The sequence below is a fragment of the Polypterus senegalus genome, chromosome 15 (genome assembly GCF_016835505.1).
Source record: "Polypterus senegalus isolate Bchr_013 chromosome 15, ASM1683550v1, whole genome shotgun sequence".
Taxonomy (NCBI): Eukaryota; Metazoa; Chordata; class Cladistia; order Polypteriformes; family Polypteridae; genus Polypterus; species Polypterus senegalus.
This window is the reverse complement of record NC_053168.1, coordinates 57853206-57875931: the sequence shown is the minus strand read 5'-3', so window position 1 is coordinate 57875931 and position 22726 is coordinate 57853206. Positions and strand designations below refer to the sequence as shown.

At 38.9% G+C, this 22726-nt stretch overlaps 1 protein-coding gene across 1 annotated transcript; it reads right to left on the bottom strand.

The window, feature by feature from the left end:
• Nucleotides 1-489: 489 nt before the first annotated feature.
• LOC120515730 (anterior gradient protein 2 homolog) lies at nt 490-19442 on the bottom strand. The gene is made up of 8 exons (XM_039736989.1): nt 19302-19442; nt 18183-18296; nt 11872-11935; nt 11740-11792; nt 7134-7210; nt 6127-6190; nt 3751-3834; nt 490-1092 (listed from the first exon to the last, which is right to left on the bottom strand). Exons 2-8 carry the CDS (start codon nt 18292-18294, stop codon nt 1043-1045), a joined length of 504 nt encoding a protein of 167 aa, XP_039592923.1. The 5' UTR covers nt 18295-18296; nt 19302-19442; the 3' UTR covers nt 490-1042.
• Between the last annotated feature and the right edge of the window lie 3284 nt (nt 19443-22726).

Genomic DNA, 22726 nt, shown 5'->3' with positions numbered 1-22726 from the left:
CTTGCACATCAATCTAAGTTATGGCTGTCCAAGAACCCTAATTACATTGTTCCTTATCAAGTGAAAGCAGGTGGATAGAAATGATTACATCTAGAAAATAAGTCTAGCCTTTATAATGTATGAAACAGAAAAAATGAAGCAGTAGTGGTTAAAAATCATTTGGCGATACACATACACTGTGTGGTCTTGTATTGACTTTGATAATCGCTCAGGCCTCCACTAGAGATTCTTCAGGAGCAGCCTGACATTTCTCCAACTCACGCTATCTTGCCCTGAGTGGAAGTCACTCATTCATTTCATCCTTCAAAGAGCAGTGGCCCCTCAGTCCTTCCACATAGCTGCACGTTGCTTCAGCTTCAGTGAAGGTCGCTGCCTGGGCCCACATCACGTTTTCTGTCTGAAATGCACAAACTGTGGTTCGTTCGAGATGGATGATATTATTTTACTTATTGTTTGCTACCCCCAGAGACACAGGAATAACACTCACAGTTAAATCATCAGCAGCTTTTATTTTCAATGTCTTATCATTGGCACCGGTTAGCCTCCTTAATGTTAATTAGGACATAATAAATACTGAGTTGACGAGTGTCTTACGTAGAGAGAGGCCTTATGGCTGTGCCTAGCAGGTGTGCCAATACATCAAGCCCTATGTTACAAGTATGTTAGTAATACTGTGTCTCTTGTTCCAGCGTCCTTGACAGTAGGTTACCTTCTACATTTTTCCATAATGCCATCTATAGTTATAAATATCATTTTCAACCTAATTTCCTCTTTACATTGTTTATATATTATTTCATTATTCTGTTCAATGCCTTTTTCACACTTGGTTTCATATAAATATTGTTATTAAAAGTAAAATATTGCATGCCCAGACCTTGGACCATGACTTTGTTGTCTTGAAAGAATAGGACACACTTCATTCATGATGCAACATCATACATAGTCCATGACATTTAAGATTCTTTTTTACAAACACTGGTTGTAGAAAAGCAGCAGTCAACAAGTTGTCAGAATCTTCCAAGTGTTTCATCTTTAATTGTTCTTATAAATCAAGCCTGAGGAGCTTCAAAGCTTTTTTCATGTTTTCATGCACTGAATGGAAGAAAGAAAAAAAAGAAGACCCTGATTATACACGTGGACAGAATGGAGTCACAGTGGTCAATGCTTCAGAGTCATGGATTTAAAGCACAGCCCAGTCATGGCGCATGTTCATGATGACTTTTCTCTGTGTGCTCCAGTTTCCTTCCCAGACCCAGAGGATATTGATATTGGATTAACTGGTGAGTGAAAATGTGTCCTGTGTGTGTGTGTGCGCAACCCTTCAAGGGTTCGTTTTGTGCCCAGTGTCAGTGGGATAGACTTTGGCTTCTGGAAGCCTGTTGTGAATTTCCAAATGGATGGATGATCTCTTATACATTTTACTTTTGACCACCTTATTTTCAAGAGGAGATGAGAGTTTAATTTAGTAACATCTGGGAGGAGCCAACCATGGACAAGCTTGGCTGTTTATTGGAGGACACTCATTGATAGTTACATTAATACAGCAGTCCTCTAGACACTTTACATAGACAGTAGGGGAGACACTTCAAGCACCAGCGATGTGTAACATCAACTTGGATGGTCTGACAACAGCCATTCCTGCACCAGTGCATTCACTACACATTAGCTATTAGGTGGTGAAGGAGTGCGATAGATAGCCAACTAGAGACTGGAGATGATAAGGGGACCAGAATGGACAAGTCATGATCAACAATTTAGCCAGGATATTAGGGTACAGCCTATTCTTTTTGAAAGATACCCAATGATCTTTGATGACCATAGAGTGCCAGGCCCTCATTTTTCTACCTCATCCACCATTTTTACAATGCATCACTGCACTGGGTCATTGGGATCCACACACAAACCACAAGCTGAGGGCCCCCTGCTGGCTTCACTAACACTTCTTCCAGCAGCTACCCAAGATTTCCCTAACTGTTCTCCCATCAAACTACTGGTTGGGCTTGAACACGCTTAGCTTCAGTTGGAAGACCAATTCTGAAGTGCAGTTGGTGTGTCTACTTGGCCAGTTCAGAGAACCTAAGAAAACTAAACTTGGATATGACAAGCAACTGGAGTACATTGAGCAAACCCACACTATGACTAAGAAAAGGCAAACGCTACGCTGAGGGTGATTAGTCCAGCAATGAAACCAGGTTCTTGATGTTGTAGGCCAGCTCCACTAACTCAGCACCGCTTACTTCACTTCATAACTCACAGCTATGAAGGCTATTAAATCTCTGCAATATATGATAGGTAATGCATGGATCTTTTTTTTTAGCAAATCTCACTTAGTTAGGTAGTGTCATGGCCTAAGAAATCACAGGCAGCAAGTTTACTGGGGTGTATTATATGCTCCTCCTGTCTGTGTTATGTTGAGTTGTTACATCAGCACTCCTAAGATATAACGTTAAGTTGTCTAGAAGCTCTGTGTGCTTACATGGTGTTTGTGCATGAAATCTAGCGATCCATTTCATATTTGGTGAATAATTTCAATTTTAGTTAAAATTGATCACATTGTTTAATTTGTTTTTATTTTGTTCTATTCTCCATTCAGAAAAGTACACTACTGCAAAATGTATTTATTGGATATGAATTTAGAATATATATTTTTTTGCCATAGCTTTAAGGGTTAGCTCTTTTTTATCATTTTCCTGTTAAATTTACTTTTTCTGTGCAATTTGCTCCCTTAGTTATGTTCAAATAAAGACAACTAATGATGAGCAGCACAAATCCCAGGGTAAAAGACACTGAATGCTGATGGAGTGCAGCCAACTCAGTGTCATACCCACTGGTGTGCTCATTAGTAAATAAGAATATAAATAAGCAGAATGCCTGAAAAAGAACAATAAAATGATGATGATGATGAGAATCTTAAAAAGCAAGACATTAAATATTAAATAAAACATTAAATTATCAGCATGTGACATACATAAACGCTTGCAATATCCCAATAAAAATGTTGCAATTCCAGTTTTGTAATTTCTGGATTGTCACCAAAACACAGAAACTGGAAAACAAGAGCCTCCTTAATTAGGTTAAGTCGATATGACATCATGCCACTTGTAGTTGTAGGGTTTGGCTGACTTGCTGACAGCAGTTGCTCTTCTTGTTGCTGGACTGTGCCAATTTAAACGACTGAGTATCATTTGGCATGTCACCCTTGCCCCTTTTTGTGATAGCCAACAGCGTGCCACCTGACGAAACCAGTGCTGTACAAAGGGTCAACAGGTACAATCTCCACATCTTTTTTTCTTTTTTTCATTCTATTGTGATATGTAGAATACGAGACATCAGTTAGATGAGCTTCTCTTCGGTTTGTGGGGTCATTATTCTTCATTGCTGCATTATATACATTGTACTTCTAGATTAGCATTCATTAGTTGTCAGCTCTTATGCACACACAGTCCACACCGTATGACTGTTGGGGTGAGTCGCGGGCTAGCTGGAGTGAGTTACACTAACCAATTGGACTTGATGGGACTGTGCCCTCAACTACCTCTGACTCATTAAGATCATGTAAAATGAAGACTATGACTGAAAGTCATTGGAAAAGCTGTCTAATATGACATGACCTTTAGGACTCCAATTAAAAGCAGAATTGGTCTGGAGAAAAGCCTGCAGCCACATGGTTATCCTCAGCTTTGAGTCTGAGCACCATTGCTGTGGATGAAGTTTTGACCGTGTGCCCGGAAATTTACACTACATACTTACATATCTCAATGTCTTTGTCTTCATATTTGTATTTCTGATCTGCATGACTTCCAGTAATTTCAGTTCTTACTGTCAGCGATGGATCTAATGATAAAACACACATTACCAGATTAATAGTCTTCTCCAAAGCAACAGAGAAGAAAACACTAACGTCATTCAGTAACGAGGTGACAAATGGATAAACAAATATGACTACTAAAATTAGTATGTCGCCTAAATTCAGTGTGTCATTTCACTTAGTACCACTGAGTTCTTACCATCTACCCTAGTGTCACTTGTTAACATGTGCAGGACAGTAAATGAAAGTTTGGAAAAGTAACCATCGTTACTAATCCCTACGTGAATTAGAGGGACATGAGAATCTGGAGGATATAGCAGGAGCCAACCCTGTCTCTTGCACCAACTTACATGGGGCCCATTCAGAACTGCCGGTTCATCTTTAGCCTGTTGGTCGAAAGCCAGAACACGTTAATAACATCCAATACAGAACCAGCGTAAACATATCAACTCCCCAAATGCAGTACCTACACTCCTAAAAATAAAGAGGCCAAAGTGGTTCTTCAGAGTGATGCCAAGGGTTAATCATTTATGGATCCCAAATGAACTGTCCTCATGAAGGTTCCAGAAAGAACCCATAATTTACTTACTCAATAAATAGCCATTGATATGATAACAAATTCCTGGTTTTAAAAGAACTCTTACGGCCCACAATCAAACGGGATAAATTTAGATTTTTATAATCTATCAGGATCCTGCTACCTTGTTAAAAATCAAGATGCCAGAGAGCTTCTTCAGAGCGATGCCATAGGGGAACCATTTTTGGTTCCCAAAAGACCCATCCACATGAAGGTTACAGAAAGAACCCATTATTTATTTAGATCCATAACGTGCTCCATACAATAAGTAACCATAAATAGATGGAAACTGATCAGTGACATATCAATGGGTCGTGTTTTTAAAAAGACTCTTGCTGCATGCGTAGAGTAGCTGAGGCTAAGCCCAGGTTTTCTTCATCTGTTAGTGTCCTGCTAGGTAGCCTACCATACATTGAAGATTTCAGGTTTCTTCTACATATTAGGAAGTTTTTCAAAGCACAAAGAACCAACTTGATATACAAAGAAGCCATCCCAAAATGAAATGGCGCTTTGTCAAGCAATAGTTTTGGAAGGAACCACACAACTCAGTAACGAAGCATATAGCGCCATTAAAGGACAATTGTTTTTAAGAGTGTTGGTAGCACACTATACATTAAAAATTTCTGTTTTGTCCACCTAAGAATCATTTCAATTATCAAAGAACCAATTTTAAATGCAAAAAAACCCTTCTTTGTCAAGCAACAACTCTACTACACTGTTAAAAATACTCATTCCTTAATGGCACTTTATGGTTCATTACTGAATCTTGTGGTTCTTTCTAAAACTATTGTTTGACAAAGCACCATTTCATTCTGGGATGGGTTCTTTGCATATGAAGTTGGCTCTTTGTGCTCTGAAAAGCTTCCTAATATGTAGAAAAAAAAACAACAAAACCTTAAATGTATGGTGGGTGCAGGACACTATCAGATGAAGAAAACCTGGACTTAGCCTGTGTTACTGGACGTACGCAACTCTGCTACCATTTATTCATGGCTATTTACTCTATGGAGCCTGTTACAGATCTAAACAAATAAAAGTTCTTTCCGGAGCCTTCATGTGGGTGGGTCAATAAAGAAGAACCCTTTTGGCACATTCATTTTTTAAGAGTGTAGAATCCACACAATCCAGTAAAGTGCTATTAAAGAACTGGCATTTTTAAGAGTGTAGCCTTGGACTTGAACTCTTCTCCTGCAAGTGTGAGGTAGCAGCAGCACTAGTCACTTGCACAACCACATCAAACATCTATCATTTATTGTTTTTTAAATATTTTAGAAACGCTTGCCATATATTTAAGGTGAAGTGGTTAGAGCCGCTACATCCAGTATCCTGGGTTCAAATACTTTGCCCAGTAGCCTTGAGTTGGCATATTCTATCCATGTCTCTATAGGTTTTTCAGATGGTACCCCAAAATACATTTTTTAAATGGTTGACTGGCTTTTTAAAAACTGTTCCATGGCTTTGATGTCCTGTCACGGGGTCTTGCCTTGTACTCAGTGCTGCCAGATAAACAGTGGCTCTCTGTGACCACTCCATTGCCCTAACTGGGTTTCACAGTGTGGTACTCACCTTAGAGAGTCACCAATAATAAACTTGTTAATGCAAGACTTTACTGATAGGCAACCAATGGACACAAGAGCAGCAAAAGTGCAGCAATTATTAAAGTTACTTTGCATTAAACACCCCCACAACCCCAGTCTGGAATAAGTGTGTTAGAAAATGACTTGACATCACAAATTCTTACCAACGATAAGGATCCTTGGCACATATTGACCATCAGGAAAAATATTGTGATCATTAGTTTCAAACTAAAATGAAAAAAGCAAAGAATGCAAAATACTGAAAAGAAACAATGAGTCAAAAACTTCAAACAAAATGTACAAACATGCAGACATTATTTAGTTCATAACATTACTTTTTTGACTACTGTTAGGGCATATTAAAATACTTATCTGCAGTATATGTTTAAACATATAGATGTGTGTGAATGAGAGGAGGTCAGTGAAATGGTGAGGATGCATGGAGTAGAGTTGGTGAAGGTGGATGAGTTGAAATACTTGGGATCAACAGTACAGAGAAACAGGGAGTGTGAAAAAGAGGTGAAAAAGATAGAACAGGGAGGGTGAAGTCGGTGGAGAAGAGTGTAAGGAGTGATTTGTGACAGACAGATATCAGCAAGAGTGAAAGGAAAGTCGACAGGACAGCAGTGAGACCAGCTATGTTATATGGGTTGGAGACGGTGGCACTGACCAGAAAGCAGGAGACAGAGATGGAGGTGGCAGAATTAAAGATGCTAAGATTTGGGTTTGACGAGGATGGACAGGATTAGAAATGAGAACATTAGAGGATCAGTTCAAGTTAGACGGTTGGGAGACAAAGTCAGAGAGGCGAGATTGCGTTGGTTTGGACATGTGCAGAGGAGAGATGTTGGGTATATTGGGAGAAGGATGCTAAGGATAGAGCTGCTAGGGAAGAGGAAAAGAGGAAGGCCTAAGAGAAGGTTTATGGAAGTGGTGAGAGAGGACATGCAGGTGATGGGTGTAACACAACAAGATACAGAGGACAGAAAGATATGGAAGAAGATCATCCGCTGTGGCGACATCCTAATGGGAGCAGCCAAAAGAAGAAGAAGAAGAAGTTTAAGCTAATGTATATGTTTTAAGCAAATCATTAACACCTATTACTACAGTTGTTTCAGCATCTCAAACATTGAAATTTAATTACTGTATTTTTAAGTAAATCTCAACTTACAACAAGGTTCAACATATTAAAGTGTTCTTGAGCCATATTTTGAATTTCAGCATGGCTGGCAAAAGCTTCCTTCAGAGCTGTTCAAAATAATTCAGTAATTAGCAGTGTTTGCATTTAGCAGAAGGATCAACATTAGAACAACATACATACAGTTCAGTACTGGCACACCAGCAATATGCACAACGTTCAGAAGTGATTTAAAAAAACACACACATATCTGGTTTTTATTTTGATAGTGGACATATTAGAATAACATTTTTTGTTTTTTCACTTTCTTGTGTTACAGTGTATTAGTTGTGATATATTTGCTGTATTCCCTTATCGCATGCTTTCAGTATTCCAGTGTATACTTAACACATATTATTGTTCAAACCTAAGTTTTCTAAAACAATGTATGACTGTTTATGGTTCTACCAGGGCTCTGCTCCTATTCTCTCATTTGTTTTGTTATTCTTTGTTGATTATTTATATTTATTTTGCAATATTAATGTTTTTATCTTGTTATTTTATAATGTGTTATAGCTTTAAAGTTATACTATCTCAGTGTGTGTCAGTTCTGGACGTTATATTCTTTGCTCTCTGTATGTTAAACCAAGGAGGGTGGGGCCCCCTGATGCTGCAACTGAAAAGCTGCCTCTGTGTTATTTAAGAGCCAGCAGTCCATGAAATGGTTGCTTCTGCATTGTAGTTTCCCTTTCACCTGTTGTCCCTCCTTGGATTCCTGATTGTGTGGTTTTCTTTAGTTTTCTTGTTTGTGGACATTGACTTAGATTAGGATTAAGCTTTGGAGTTGAGGACTAGTTTTGACTTTGCCTTTCCAGCATGCATTTTTAGATTGTACTCTTTGCCTTTGTCTTTGTGTCTCTTCTTTAACTATATAAGAACATTGCTTTTGTTATTTGGGCCAGAGGTTCTCTCTCTCAGTTCTGAAAACTTTATGTTTAAATCCTTTTACACCTATTGATTGGCCTATACAGGGTGAAAACCTACTTCTCACTGGAACTTTGAAACCTCTTTTGTTTTAATAGAATCACAATAACAATTTTGTCAACGCCTGGAGGGATGATGATGAGCAGACTACAAACCCCAAATGAAGCCAAAGAGGCGCTACTAAACAATAGGTTCCCCTGTCTCTCTGTGATGGGGTGGATGACCAACTTTCTTACCATAATTGTTCTTCCTTTTTTACAAACTCTTTTTTTCTGGCCTCTCTTCTCTTGTCAACACCAATTTTGTGATTTCAAAGCTTACCTGACTTGAACCTGGACCAAGTAAGTCCTCCCGCAAACCTCTATAACTAACCTTGTGTCTCAGGGAACCTCTAGCACAGTGGTTCTCAAACTGTGGGGCGGTGGGGTGCGAAGTAACAAAAAGGGCGGTGCGAAGATGTGAATAAAAGAAAACAGGAATCAAAAATATGAAAAATACATCTATTGAAACCAAAACAAATTAACTTAAACTACGTTCTGATGCTAGAAAAATAAATATAGAGCTAGATAAATGTCGATAAAAGTTAAGTAGGTATAATAAAATATGCGTCTATGATACTGTATATCATTCATTGAAAAAGAACAAATTGGTATTAGTGGGCTCTTTTGAAAAAAACGTTAGCGGAGCGCGATTAAAACTGTTATGAAAACTCGGGTCACAAATACTTAAACGTTGAGAAACGCTGCTCTAGCAGATCCAGATGTCTGAAATTCTGAACCCCAATTCCCTCTTAAAGGGTCAGATCAATCCCCAGGATTTTCTACCTTGTCCATCACACAAGGTAGAAGCTAATTAGCCTTCCTGCTCTAACCTATGTGCTTGGAAGGCTCTTAGTATCTCCATCTCACCCCCTGCTGTTCTCTGCATATTTTATCTTTCTCCTGCCCCTTTGTAAACGTGACTTAATCCCACCAGGATATCTTACAGCCCAACTACTGTCAGGCATCACTTCATTTGTGTCCCAGATTGTGCTCCCATCGACCTCTCCTTAACAACTTCATCTCTCCACTTCTCCACTTACACACAAGGACAGTGCATAACATGCACTCGTGTCAAATGAGTACACTTGTCTTTGTTCAAGTGCTTTTCTTCATCTTTCACTTTCAATTTATATTCAACATTTACAATTAAATTTACCCCCCCCCCAATAATGTTATCTGCTTTTAACATTGTGCAAAATGTTTAACATGCTAGCTAGTTAGTTTAGATATGAATTCCTTATTGTACTTAAATTGAATATTTATCAATTGAAAAAATAAACTGAATGTTTATCTCAGTGCTTAATAATTTTTATATGAAGTATGTAAGCATATTAATGAATTATCAAGCATCCCTTGAACATTGGTGACATTAATAGAATTTTTTGCCAACTTTTTACTTTATGTAGTTAGGCACATAATGGAGAAATGTGAACGCAAAGAGCCACATCTGAGACGTTTGGCCCAGGAAATGCTGAGTTTTTTAACACGGTGTAGTTGCAGTGTTTTGATAGCTGACCGGGTAGAAAAATGGGCTTTCAACAGGTTGGGATTTTTGGTTTACTTTGTTTTAAAACAACGCAAAATTTTGGGCTATTGGGCTATTTTTCATTCTTCTGGCACCCCTTACCCTGCTGTTTGCACTTGTACGTGTTCTTCACCATTGTAAATTCTCCAAGGGGGACTCCTCTTACCCCGTTGTGTGATGGTAAATACCAATTCTATCATTCTGAAATATCTCTGAAGGGACATGCCACCCACCCACTCTTGTAACACCACATATTGTGCTTTTGGTTGCCATCTTATTTAAGGGTGATCCACATCCGCTTTATTTCACAAGAAAATCCTTTTGTGCAGCTTAAGAAATCTATTTTCTCTGGAAATTTCTTTTCATGACTGTTTTTGACTTTTGGTTTGGACTGTTTTGTTCACATCTTTGAGTTGGCCTAATCCCTTTGTTTTGGGCGCTGATTTGAAGATCTTTGTGAATTTAACTCAGCTCTGGCAAGACTGTTCAGTTTAATGATTTATTTATTTTTGTATAGTGCAGAGGTCCTCAATCACAGTCCTGGAGGGCTGCAGTGGCTGCAGGTTTTTGTTCTAACTCAGTTGCTTAATTAGAAAGCAATTCTTTTTAATGCTTTAACTCTGCTATGTCAGCTCATTCTTATATCCTAGATTTTCTTCCCCTTTCTAATAATATCATCTAAATGATTTGAAAGCTAAACGATGAATAGATAGATAGATAGATAGATAGATAGATAGATAGATAGATAGATAGATAGATAGATAGATAGATAGATAGATAGATAGATAGATAGATAGATACTTTATTAATCCCAAGGGGAAATTCACATAATCCAGCAGCAGTATACTGATACAAAAAACAATATTAAATTAAAGAGTAATAAAAATGCAGATGAAAACAGACAATAACTTTGAATAATGTTAGTGTTTACCCCCCCGGATGGAATTGAAGAGTCGCATAGTGTGGGGGAGGAACGATCTCCTCAGTCTGTCACTGAAGCTGCTCCTCTGTCTGGAGATGACACTGTTCAGTGGATGTAGTGGATTCTTCATGATTGACAGGAGTTTGCTTAATGCCCGTCGCTCTGCCACAGATGTCAAACTGTCCATCTTTACTCCTACAATAGAGCCTGCCTTCTTAACAAGTTTGTCCAGGCGTGAGGCGTCTTTCATCTTTATGCTGCCTCCCCAACACACCACCGCGTAGAAGAGGGCACTCGCCACAACCGTCTGGTAGAACATCTGCAGCATCTTATTGCAGATGTTGAAGGACACCAACCTTCAACCTGTACTCCTCCTCCTACCCACTCCTGATGCAGCCCACAATAGCAGTGTCATCAGTTTTGCACGTGGCAGGACTCCGAGTCGTATTGGAAGTCTAAAGTAGTTCTCAGTCCTTCACTTTTTTCTCTTCACTTTCCTTTTAAATATTTAATTAAACCCAATAGTTCACGATAAATACACACAGAGGTGTAAATGGTAACAAGCTAAATGCAGAAATGCTTGGTTCTTTTGTCATTTGCAAGTTATTGCTAATTAGGAGCCATTAAAAACCAAGACTACAGCTGTTTAAGACTAAAATATGCAGTAAGGGTTCAAATTCTTAACGAGCGAAACAACGAAAGTGAAGCAGAAGTGTTAGTTGAGCAATAAGTGCTTCTTATTCAGCAATTGGGTTGGAGCAAAAACCTGTAGCCACTGCAGCCCTCCAGGACTGTGATTGAGGACCCCCTGGTATAGTGCTAATAATACCGACCTATATGGTACATTTTTTGTATAAAGATTGCCCTAAAGGGTATGCTCTTGATCATATGTGTTAAACCTTCTTCTGTTTAAGCATCTTGTTTCTAATAGTAAAGGCTTTCTCCTTTGATCCCAAAACAGATTTAGTGGATAGGCTACATAAGATTTTATACCCAAAAAATACATTAACCAGTCTAGTTTTAAGGAAAATCTGGCCATGTAAAGGAGCTGCCAGCTGCTTGGACAAGATGACGCTGGCATTAGCATTTATCTAAGTTGTGTGTGTGTTTCTGTTATTTTTTCCAAACATGTTGCTATTTAAAATGAATTGTCCGATGTACAGTATTAATGATTGTCAGTATGTTTACCTTTACTTTTTGGGCAGCTTTCTGAATGATGAATGATCATCAGAGGCTTGTTACTGTGAAAAAAGAACACTGATTTTAGAGAATGGTCATAAAATCAGTAATGGATTAACATCAAAGGTACAGAAACCTCACTTGGTTCTGGCTCGGTGCAAGGCTTCTTCATATGTTTGAATCCAGTCAAGTGAATCGCCCCATCCTGTAAATTAAAATCGAAGAATGTTTCAAATGTTGTTTTGTAATGAATGTAAAAAAGCAGAGACTTAATACAATTTCAAGTATATCTGAAAATGGCGACATTGTTCACATTGGTAGTTTGACAGTTTATACAGCATTCACATTTGTAGCTGATAGCCTTGCACTTTCACTTGGACTTGTGGTCTCACTTTTCAACTCATGGGTTTGAGGACACAAATAAGAAAATTGGTAGCATTCTGGGTCTCAAGTAGAAGATTATTACCTTAATGACATTGGAGCCATAAATAGACAAATAAAAATTACCATACAATAAAAAAGTCAATGTTTTTGTTTCCTTTAAAGCATATTTCACATATTAAAATTAATAAAAGAGAAAAGTGTTAATAAAACAAAAAAGATCATTCAAAACTGTGAGTAGTTTCCAGAGGTACGTATGGCACTGCCAGTATAAACGCTTAGTGTAAGCTTTAGAAAAACTGGAGTCCAGCGTGAGGATGTGATCATTTTTTGAAAGGCTGCTATGAATGGTCACTTAGTCACTTGATTCATGGAGCAAAGTAATCAAAAAAGAATTCATTAATGGAGTTTATGTATCTTTTCTTAATAATGTTATTTTTTTTAAATGATGTCTTTAAAATTAGCTCAACCTTTAACAATACATTTTTCTAAATAAGTCTGCTAATAGTTTAATATCCTGCTTTTCATTTAACAATTCAATAAACTGAGTAAAAGAAGTAACTCAATTATACCTAAAAAATGTATATACTTTTTGGATTTTATACAGTGATAGAATCAATCTTGATGAATGATGTGATGAACTGTTAAGAGTGAAATGTTTAATGGAACTGACTGACGCTGTGCTGAATGTTTACAGCCTGCCTCATGATTGAGAAGACAGAGAAATAGATGGGCAGACAAACAAGAAGGCAAAGAAGGCAGCGGCAAAAGTCAAGGCACAAGCTTTGGAGGAGGTGTATGAAAAATTGGAGACAAAAGAGGGAGAGTTTAGGAAAACAGGGAGTACGTGTACTGCAGAAGATTTATGAACAGGAGAGAATTCCAAAGGAGTGGAGGAAGAGTGTGACTGTACCAGTTTATAAGGAGAAGGGTAACATTCATCACAGTGGAAACTATAGAGGGATAAAGCTGATGACAATGAACATTTGAATTGAATTGAACTGTGAATATGTGAATTTCCCCTTGAGATTAATAAAGTATCTATCTATAGAGAGAAGGCTTAGGGAAGAGACCACCACACAGGAGGAAAAGGTTGGTTTTAATGCCAGGAACACCTAATGCAGTCGTTACATTGAGACAGCTAATAGAGAAGAATTGAGAAAACCAGACAGGTTTGCATATGGCCTTTACTGATTTGGAGAAAGTTTATGATCGAGTGTCACATCAAGAGGTCTGGAGGTGCATGAGTACCAGAGAAGTATGTGAGGATCATCCAGGATATGCATGAGGGAGTGACTCATTCATCATAGTTAATATGTTTACAGAGATGTCACACTGGTTATATCTCAATATACACCAAGCACACACTAGGGACAAGTTAGGATCACCAGTTCACCTAACCTGCACGTCTTTGGACTGTGGGAGGAAACTGGAGCTCCCGGAGGAAACCCACACAGACACGGAGAGAACATGCAAACTCCACACAGGGAGGACCCAGGAAGCAAACCCAAGTCTTCTTACTGCGAGGCAGCAGCGCTACCCACTGTGCCACCGTGCCACCCGTAATAGGATGTGTTACACGTTTAAATGAGTTTGCAAGTTTTTCACCAATTTTTAGCATACCATTACATTTATTTTATTTAATTCAAAATGTGAGAAAAAATTCCTCCTGAATAACTAATCAGCCAGTTTATTGTCCATTCCTAACTGGACACCTTTAGCTCTGGAGGGATAGTTTTTACCAGTTCTTTAAAAGGAGCTAGTATGCCATCGCAAAACACATAAAATGTAAGGCTCAGTATATTTAATGTGCAAGACACTCTTCTGGAGTTTTTTTAAATGTCCACTAAATTTAATTCCTACACTTTTCTCCAAAGCAACTGTCTAAGATGTAAAGAGCCACCCACTACCTGAACACATTTGTCACTACACACTTTTTGGGGTTCACCGACAAAAGCACGAGTGACATATGAGCGCCGACAAAACCATGACGGACAAACTCGCGCCGACAAACTCGCTAACTGGTTTTCGACAAATGCGCGCCGACAAAATCGTGAAAGAGGCCAAGAGAGTGGGACGCGTACGTGCGCATTATGTACACATTATGTGCTAGGTTATAACTGTTATAACTGCTGATGGCATGCCGCGAACAAATAATTCAGTGGAGTGTTGGCATAACGCATTGTATACAAAGCGGAATTACCAGCAGTCAGGCATCAACTATCAAGACGTCTTGCTGCAATTCTTCCTACATATGCAGGGTGTGATCTTAAGGACTATCTGCGTGTCGTGTCTCATAATATTGACTTCTAAAATAAACATTATTATACAGTATATGCTTTAAACTAGTAATTCATATTTAATGAAACTTTCGCGATTTTGTCGGCGCGATTTTGACACCGCGTTTTAATCGGCGCTATTTATGTCTATCGCGCAAATGTCAGGTCACTCTTTTTTGGTACAGTATACTGTTTTCCTTCCAAATCCCAAAAGATGTTCATGCTAGTTTATCTGTTGGTGTGACGTTGGTCCTGTTTGGTTGGGATCCTGTCTTACAGCCAATATAAGTGGGTAGGCTGTATCCCAATGTAACCCTAATTTAGAATATGTTGTTTTGAAAAAGTTAGGTCATCTAATATATTAAGCCAAATTTGTGTTTATTTGTGTTTGTACACAAATCTACACCATTGAGATTACCTCTGCCAAATTTTGGACAGATTACACATTTCTGCAGAGGAAGACCGTAGCATATTTTTCAATTCAAAATGTAACTGCTGCCCCCACCTGGGTCAGCATGGAGTAGCCCTGTTTGCAACTTTTGGGTATGCAAATCTTCACCATTGAACTTTTCTCCTTCAGATTTTTCACAGAATTCTTAGTCGTGCAAGGGAAGACCATAGGCTATATGAGTGATAGCTCTGAGGCTAAGGATCTGTGCTGGTATCCCGAAGGTTGCTGGTTCGAATCCCCGCCACTGCCAAAAGAGATCCTACTCTGCTGGGCCCTTGAGCAAGACCCTTAACCTTCAATTGCTCCAGGGACGCTGTACAATGACTGACCCTGCGTTCTGACTGCAAGGAGTATGTGAAAACTAACAAACTCCTAATACGAAAAATTGTATAAGGTGAAATAAAGAACAGAAAAAAAAATGTAATTCCAAAAGTTAGTTAAGTCACCAAAATTAAACTGAATATAGAATTACTAATGCTCTTTGCAGATCTAATAAAGTACAATATTGTATTAAACTAACAGTCACATGTGCAACTGATTTTCTGCTGTACTGTCATATCATTTTGCTAATCTGCTCCCAAACATTACCATTCATCTCTAGCTATATGGCCCCATTAAGTTTGTTTCTAGGTAATTTATCATTTATTCACTAATGCTCTAATTTATGTTATTGTTTCTTTGAAATGAACTCTTATTTATTGTGATAATATGGTCTGTAAAATATGGTCAATAAAATAAACATTGATTGATTCCATAGGCTAGGGCCTCAAGGGGAAACACATAAGTGTTTCCATTTACCTATTTTTTAATACATTGTGGTGGGTGGCGGTTTTTGTCCTTCTTGGTGTTTCGATGACAAACATACATTAAATCAAAGCATTTGGGGAAGGGGATCATTTGATTGTCATTATATTTGTACATTTGATTGGTCTAGTGGGAGATGCTGGTGTGTAACTATGTACTGATGGTACACCACAGTGAAAAATGGAATACTGCTGGTACGCCATTGCCAGTGCATAAAGGCCCATTTCAAGCCCTACTTTAGGCAGAGACAATAATATAGTTTTGAGAGACACTATGAACAGATTGGACTTTGGCATCCTTGCTACTTATACTCTACATTATATATTCTGTGAGGGATGCCACATGAAGACTGGCATCCCAGCCAGAGATGTGCGTGGATCTTTACGTGACCAGGATGCCAATGGCATGGAAGAATGGGAGAAGGCAACTTGCTCAGGGCATTGTCTCTCTAGATGGCTGCCCCACCAGATTATGGTACCACCACAGATTCCGACAGGGCACTTTGGGAATTGTAGTTCACTGCTTCAGCCCTGTTGGGTTCTGTGGGTACCACCAGGGCAACAGAAGGAACTGGTGATCCCTACTTTGTTGGGCTCTACCTTCATCCAGAAGTGGTCCTGGGCCACAGTTTTGAGACCCTGGAAGTACTCCTGGATTTTATATAAAAGAGCTGCCTGACTTAACTCTGGGAGCCAGAGTTGGGAGGAGGCAGATAAAGCTTGTGAGAAGATCATAGGAGAAGAAGACACAGTTCAGTATGGTGGAATTGTAATTGTAACTGTGGCAGTGGTATGGGAAACTCTTCCTTTTAAGAATTTCACACAGTAATGCTTACTGAAGAACTTGTGTCCAAGTCTGTTTGTTTTGGAAGTTTGGGGAGCTGCAGCGTCCTCTGGTGGCCATCGTTTGTTAAGACTAAATCAATTAAGGAATGGAAAAATGTCATCACTGCGGTGGGCTGGTGCCCTGCCCGGGGTTTGTTTCCTGCCTTGCGCCCTGTGTTGGCTGGGATTGGCTCCAGCAGACCTCTGTGACCCTGTAGTTAGGATATAGCGGGTTGGATAATGTATTTATGGAAAATGTCATTAAATAAGAGAATTAAAATGAAGATGAAGATAGGCAAACTTAATCATGTATGCTAAATCTTCTAACAAACAGTCACATTATTGTTAGAGCCAACCATCCATATTTAATAATGAAAATTAAAATAAATTTTATTTATACTGCACTTTATATAAACTATCTCAAAGTGCTACAGAGTAAAATAAAGTAATAAAAAAAAAACTAAAAAAAATACTTCAATAATAAAATGTCTTTCTAAAAAGATACGTTTTTAAATCTCGTTTAAAAACATCAATCGACTGTGGTGTTCTCAGGTAATCCAGGAGGGCATTTCACAGTCTCAGCGCCACAGAAGAAAAGGCCCTGTCACCCATGCTGCTGAGCTTAGTTCTGGGAACTTGAAGAGTGTTAATGTGTACAGTGCGGAGGGTACGTGAAGAAGTATGACGGGTAAGGAGTTCCTGTAAATAATGGAGGGCATGCCCATAAATACACTGATGAGTAAGGAGGGAAACCTTATACTCTATTCTAAGTGAAACAGGGAGCCAATGAAGGGTTTTCAAAAGAGGAGTGATGTGGTCATACTTTCGCACCCTCATCAGAATTCTGGCAGCACAGTTGTAAAGATATACCGGAGTCTCTGGATACTCTCACCAGGAATCCTGATAAAAAACACATTGCAATAGTCCAACCTGGAGGAGACACAGGCATGAATAAGCCTCTCTGCATCCGTCAGGGTAAGTATATAGTGGAGTTTAGCAATGTTCTTGAGATGATAAAAAGAAGATTTACAAAGATATTTAATATGGGTGTCAAAAGTGAGTTGTGAATCCATCTTAACACCTAAATTAGTGACAGATATAGAAAGAGGAATGTTTTGACCAGAGATCGTAATACCAGTAATGACAGAAGAACGAAGATGATGTGGTGTGCCAACTAAGATGGCTTCTGTTTTGGATCTAGTTTTTCCTGGTATGACTGTTGCAAAATTTCTTTCATTCTGTATATTTACTGTGATATTGCTATCAACAGAAGAATAAGGAGAGAAATGTGAGGCAAGAATTGGTCTTATTAGAAATTTGATTAAAAGACAAAAACTAACAACTACTGTAGCCCCCTGGGGTTGAGTCTGACAACGGCTGTGTTAGTCCAAGATGGGGCAGATTTCAGTCAGTTAAGCTGACGGCCCCTAGGAGGCAGGTGTTTTGCAGCTTGGTTGGATGCTCCCTCCGGTTGAATTGTTGACAAGCCGGTTCGACCAGATCATTGGATCTGAGCATTAACTTCTGTCTAAGCTGATTTCTCAAAAACTACAAACAGTGATTTATACAAAAGAACAAAGTGAAACAAAATAGCTTTCCAGAAGGGTATGTTCCTAGTCTTTTCTGTGCTATTATTGCTGAATACAATAGAGTCCTTCTGTTGAAGTTTAAAGTGAAGGTAAACACTAATAAATGTAATAAAAGAAAAAGTACCTCTGGACAGAGATGGTGGACATGTTTCACTTTTTGTGGAACTACTTTGTTGGAAGACACTCCGTGATAGTACCATCTGGAGCCAAGTTATTAGTATCAGCTTGCCGATCATGACTGTAATTCATAAACACAGGGTGTTAGAACTTGCTTTCAGTACAAGACATAAAAGACTTCTATTTGAAATGGCACATTTTGTGTAAACATCCCTAGACACAAAACTGAAACTCGACATTAAATATGAAGCAAGAGTAAATAGAAAGGTTTAGAGCAGTGATTTATATTTCATTCATTAGTAGTTGTCATTTTTAGAATAAAATTATGGAAGGAAACTCCACCGAAAAAGGTAAATTAATAGGAAACATGACAAAAGAAACTTGAGAATTTTAAACTGTGACAAAAATATTTCTAAATTTTATATGAATGTAAATTTCACACTTCTGTATTTTTTGTCTAAAGGCAGAAAAATAGAAGAAAGAAAACAGCTAATTAGCCAATGAGATCAATTAGAAAGAAAATGACTCAAGGATCGTGAACCTGGTTGGAACAAAAACCAGCAGCCATGAAGATCCCCCAAGAGTGAATTTGCTAATATTGCATATTATTATATACTGATTAAAAGTACTCTTTACTTTGACATAAATAGACTGCAATTTTTAAACATTTGAATCTTAATTTGAACCTTGGTTCATATTTTTCCTCAATGATTCTACTGATTCAAATAAACTTTTTTGAACAGAAGTGTGAATTTTGCCAAAGCTTTTTTAACACCCGTAAGTCTCCTATGCACCTGCAGTCTGCCGGCAGTTCTCTTTTACTGCGTTTGCACATTTTCCTTATGTGTAAACCACAGAAATTGGCATTCTTTTTTTATTTATTTATTTTTTTAATCAGTTTACTTTATTCCACTTCATCACACATGGAAACATTAAAGATATACTCCTAAAAACTGGAGAGTTCAATAAGCAAGAAATTATATCATAAAGAAAACAGATATTTCTTTATAAAGTTAATATGTCACTGTATTGGAATTCTTGAATCCAACAAGTGTCTTTACTGCTCGGTAGATTTTAAGAATATAAAGGCCCAATGAAAAACGCCATTTCCACCCGCGAATCTTACCTGTGCTAATGAGGATGGTCTGTGCCTCCCTCAGTCTGACAGATAGAAGGTCTTTTTCTCTTTAAGGCGCACCTCCGCAGTCACTCGCCCAGCCCTTGTGCTCATTTCAAGTATGCATTAGGAACTGAGGACACTGAGATTTGAAGTGAAGCAACTTGTAAGTCGCTCGACAGGATTCACTACTAGTGTGTGTGTGTGTGTGTGTGAGAGACGCTTACCCCTTAGGGCCTGATACACCTTCCTGCTGAGTTTACGTTAGGTTATACTATTACTGCTGCAACAGCATCAAGTCCAAGAGTTTCTGCAAATTTGCCTAATGCTTTTTGGAAGTGTTTTGTACCATATCATTGTGGGAGAGATTTTATAATATGACGATCAAGTGTAAATTTTAGTTAAACAAAATTACAAGATTTAAAGGGTCTGTTCAATACATCCATCCATCCGTTATCCAACTCGCTATATCCTAACTACAGGATCATGGGGGTCTGCTGAGGCCAATCCTAGCCAACACAGGGCGCAAGGCAGAAAACAAATATGGGGCAGGGCACCAGCCCACCGCAGGACACACGCACACACACACCAAGGACAATGTAGGATCGGCAATGCACCTAACCTGCATGTCTTTGGACTGTGGGAGGAAACCCACGCAGACACGGGGAGAACATGCAAACTTCACACACGGAGAACCCAGGAAGTGAACCCGGGTCTCCTAAATGCAACAGCGCTATCCACTGTGCCACCATGCCGCCCCGTCTGCCTGATACAATGGACCCCATATATCACAGATTTATTATGAAATCCTCACCCTTACTCTCCCACAGAATAGCACATTAATTAGTAATAAAAAGAGGCCCACTGTGTTACACAGCCGCCAGTTTAGCAGAGACACTGGAAGGAGCTCACAAGCCTATATAGAAGTCTTGCCAAATTATAAAGAAGCTCTGCAGAGTACCATGCAAGGGAAATGAGATTTTTGCAAATTTTAGGTAATATAAAATATACATTTCCCATTGTGTTATGGAGGGTGCATTAGGATTCTTCCAATTAACAGAATTGGTTGTCACATCAACAACAACAACACCAATTTATTTCTTGTAAAGCCCAAACATCACACAAGGATTGTCTCAATAGGCTTTAACAGGTCCTGTTATTGACATCCCCAAAGCTTTGATCCCTACAAGAAGAAACCTCTCAAACAAAAAAAAAAATGAAAGAAATCTTGGGAAAGGCAATTCAGAGAGAGACCCCCTTCCACGTAGGTTGTGCATGGAATGGTTGTCAGAAAATGGGGTAAATGCCACATACCACATACACCACATACGTACTCCTCTTCACGGAGCTCGATGGCCAAACTGTTATCACCACCTCACAGCATTATAGGCCCCCTGGCAAAGCCGTGCACTGGGGCCCCTACCTACACAACCACTCAGCAAGTCACAACATACATAGATTAGCATGGGACCCTTATGCTCATGGGGCACCCGGGCAAGTGCCCAGCGTGCTAATGCATTGAGATGGCCATGCCACCTCAGAAATACAATACAATAGTATAAACTACAAGGCAAAATGCAAGAATAGATTATACCTTTCACTAAATGCAAAACTATCCCATATGAGGTAACATATTTCAAATAAATCAAAAGCAAAGTAGAAACTAATTAGCATCGATGAAAAACAACAGCATCTGTCCATCAGCTGATTGTAGAACTGCAGCCAGATTACAGAAAAGAAGTCCGACATACCAGACACAGTCAGAGTCCTGGAGACCTCGGCTGACAAGCTGCCTCCCCCCTATTGGTCAATCCACTGCTGAGTCAGTGCTGGGCCAGCCAATCGGATTAAAGGACCCTTCTGTATGATGATTTCACTGCTCCTTTGTCTGAGACGACTTTCTCATTGGTAGTAGAGCAGTGGCACCAAGTGCTATATGAGGATACAGAGAAGACAAGCAGAATAGGGCAAAAACGTATAAATATTGTACTACTTACTGTATATGCTAACGTATAAATCGGGTCTTGAAACCCGAAAAATCGATCATAAAATCAGACCCCGACTTGTATGTTTGTTCAAAAATGCGACACTTAAATTTTATTTTTAACATATTCTTGCTTCCTCCAATCTCACATCAGTTTCTCATACACTTTGAATTTTGTTGCAGCAGCGCAGTTACCAATTTCTTTCGTTACTTCAATGACTTTTAATTTAAAACCAGCTTCATATTTCCTTCTGGTCGAGTGCTCCATCGTAGATAAGGGACGCTGTTACGATAAAGGTGTATGAGGGTGTGAGATATAAAACACACAAAACAGTGCAAACGTCGCTTCGGAATAGTTTGGGTATTACCATGTGGTCACATAGGCACAATACATAGAAAAAAAAAGGCAGTGTGCTCCGTGGTTACTGTCTCAGGTGGGCGTTAGTATATCATAACCTCTTGGACCAATAGTGTGAGTTTTCCGCATTCAACTAATACAACCGACATAATAAAATACCAGAAATTATACAGTAAAATCAAGTCCCGACCTATCCGTGGGAGAACTTATCTGCGAGTACATACGGTATATTTTAGTACTGATGACTAACAATTTAATGTAGGAAATAACAGTCCAAAGACATGCTGGTTAGGTGGATTGGCGATTCTAAATTGGCCCTAGTGTGTGCTTGGTGTGTGGGTGTGTTTGTGTGTGTGTCCTGCGGTGGGTTGGCACCCTACCCAGGATTGGTTCCTGCCTGGTGCCCTGTGTTGGCTGGGATTGGCTCCAGCAGACCCCCGTGACCCTGTGTTCGGATTCAGCGGGTTAGACAATGGATGGAAATAACAGTTTATGACCATATAGTCTAAGCTTGTCTGAAATGATTCCCAAGACTGATGCCAGAGTATTTGCAATTTTACAGTGCCAAACATTTTCCCAAATAGTCTTTTATTATGGACAGTCACATAGCATATGCCCAAGTGAGGTTGGAGCTATTAGGTATCATTAGGGTCCAATCCCTAATATATTCTCAAGTAACTTCCATTCAAAACATACGTTTTTCTGATTATTTGCTGCCTACATTTTAGCAAAGCATTTTTAAAGTAGCGCAAAATTAATTTAGTTCAAAGTCATGGAGATCCACAGGCATCAGGAGCATTGCAGGAAACAACTGTAGAAGGGGGTCTGTCGCACATCACACATGTACCTCGGCTCTCATGAGCCAGCTTGGGGTCAACATTTAACCTAATAAACAAATGCTTAGGGTTTGCAGATGAAGATCAAAGAGGTGAAATAAAGTCTTTCATTTACAGAAGTGAAACAAAACATTTTATGTTGCCCCATTTATTAAGATGTGAATATATTATGGATTGTGGGGTTTGTCTAAAATGTTTCTTGTAAAATTCCATTTGACAAAGAAAAATACAACTGAAAAGTGCAAAACTTTACTTT

Bases quoted from the DNA above. Each gene is read 5' to 3' on its own strand.
- LOC120515730 (XM_039736989.1), bottom strand. From the start codon at position 18,294: ATGATCGGCAAGCTGATACTAATAACTTGGCTCCAGATGGTACTATCA. The intron at 11,936-18,182 runs GTACTTTTTCTT...TTTAATTTACAG, and splicing joins TCCACCATCTCTGTCCAGAG to GATGGGGCGATTCACTTGAC. The intron at 1,093-3,750 runs GTAAGTATGTAG...TCTTCCATTCAG, and splicing joins AGACAAAGACATTGAGATAT to TGCATGAAAACATGAAAAAA.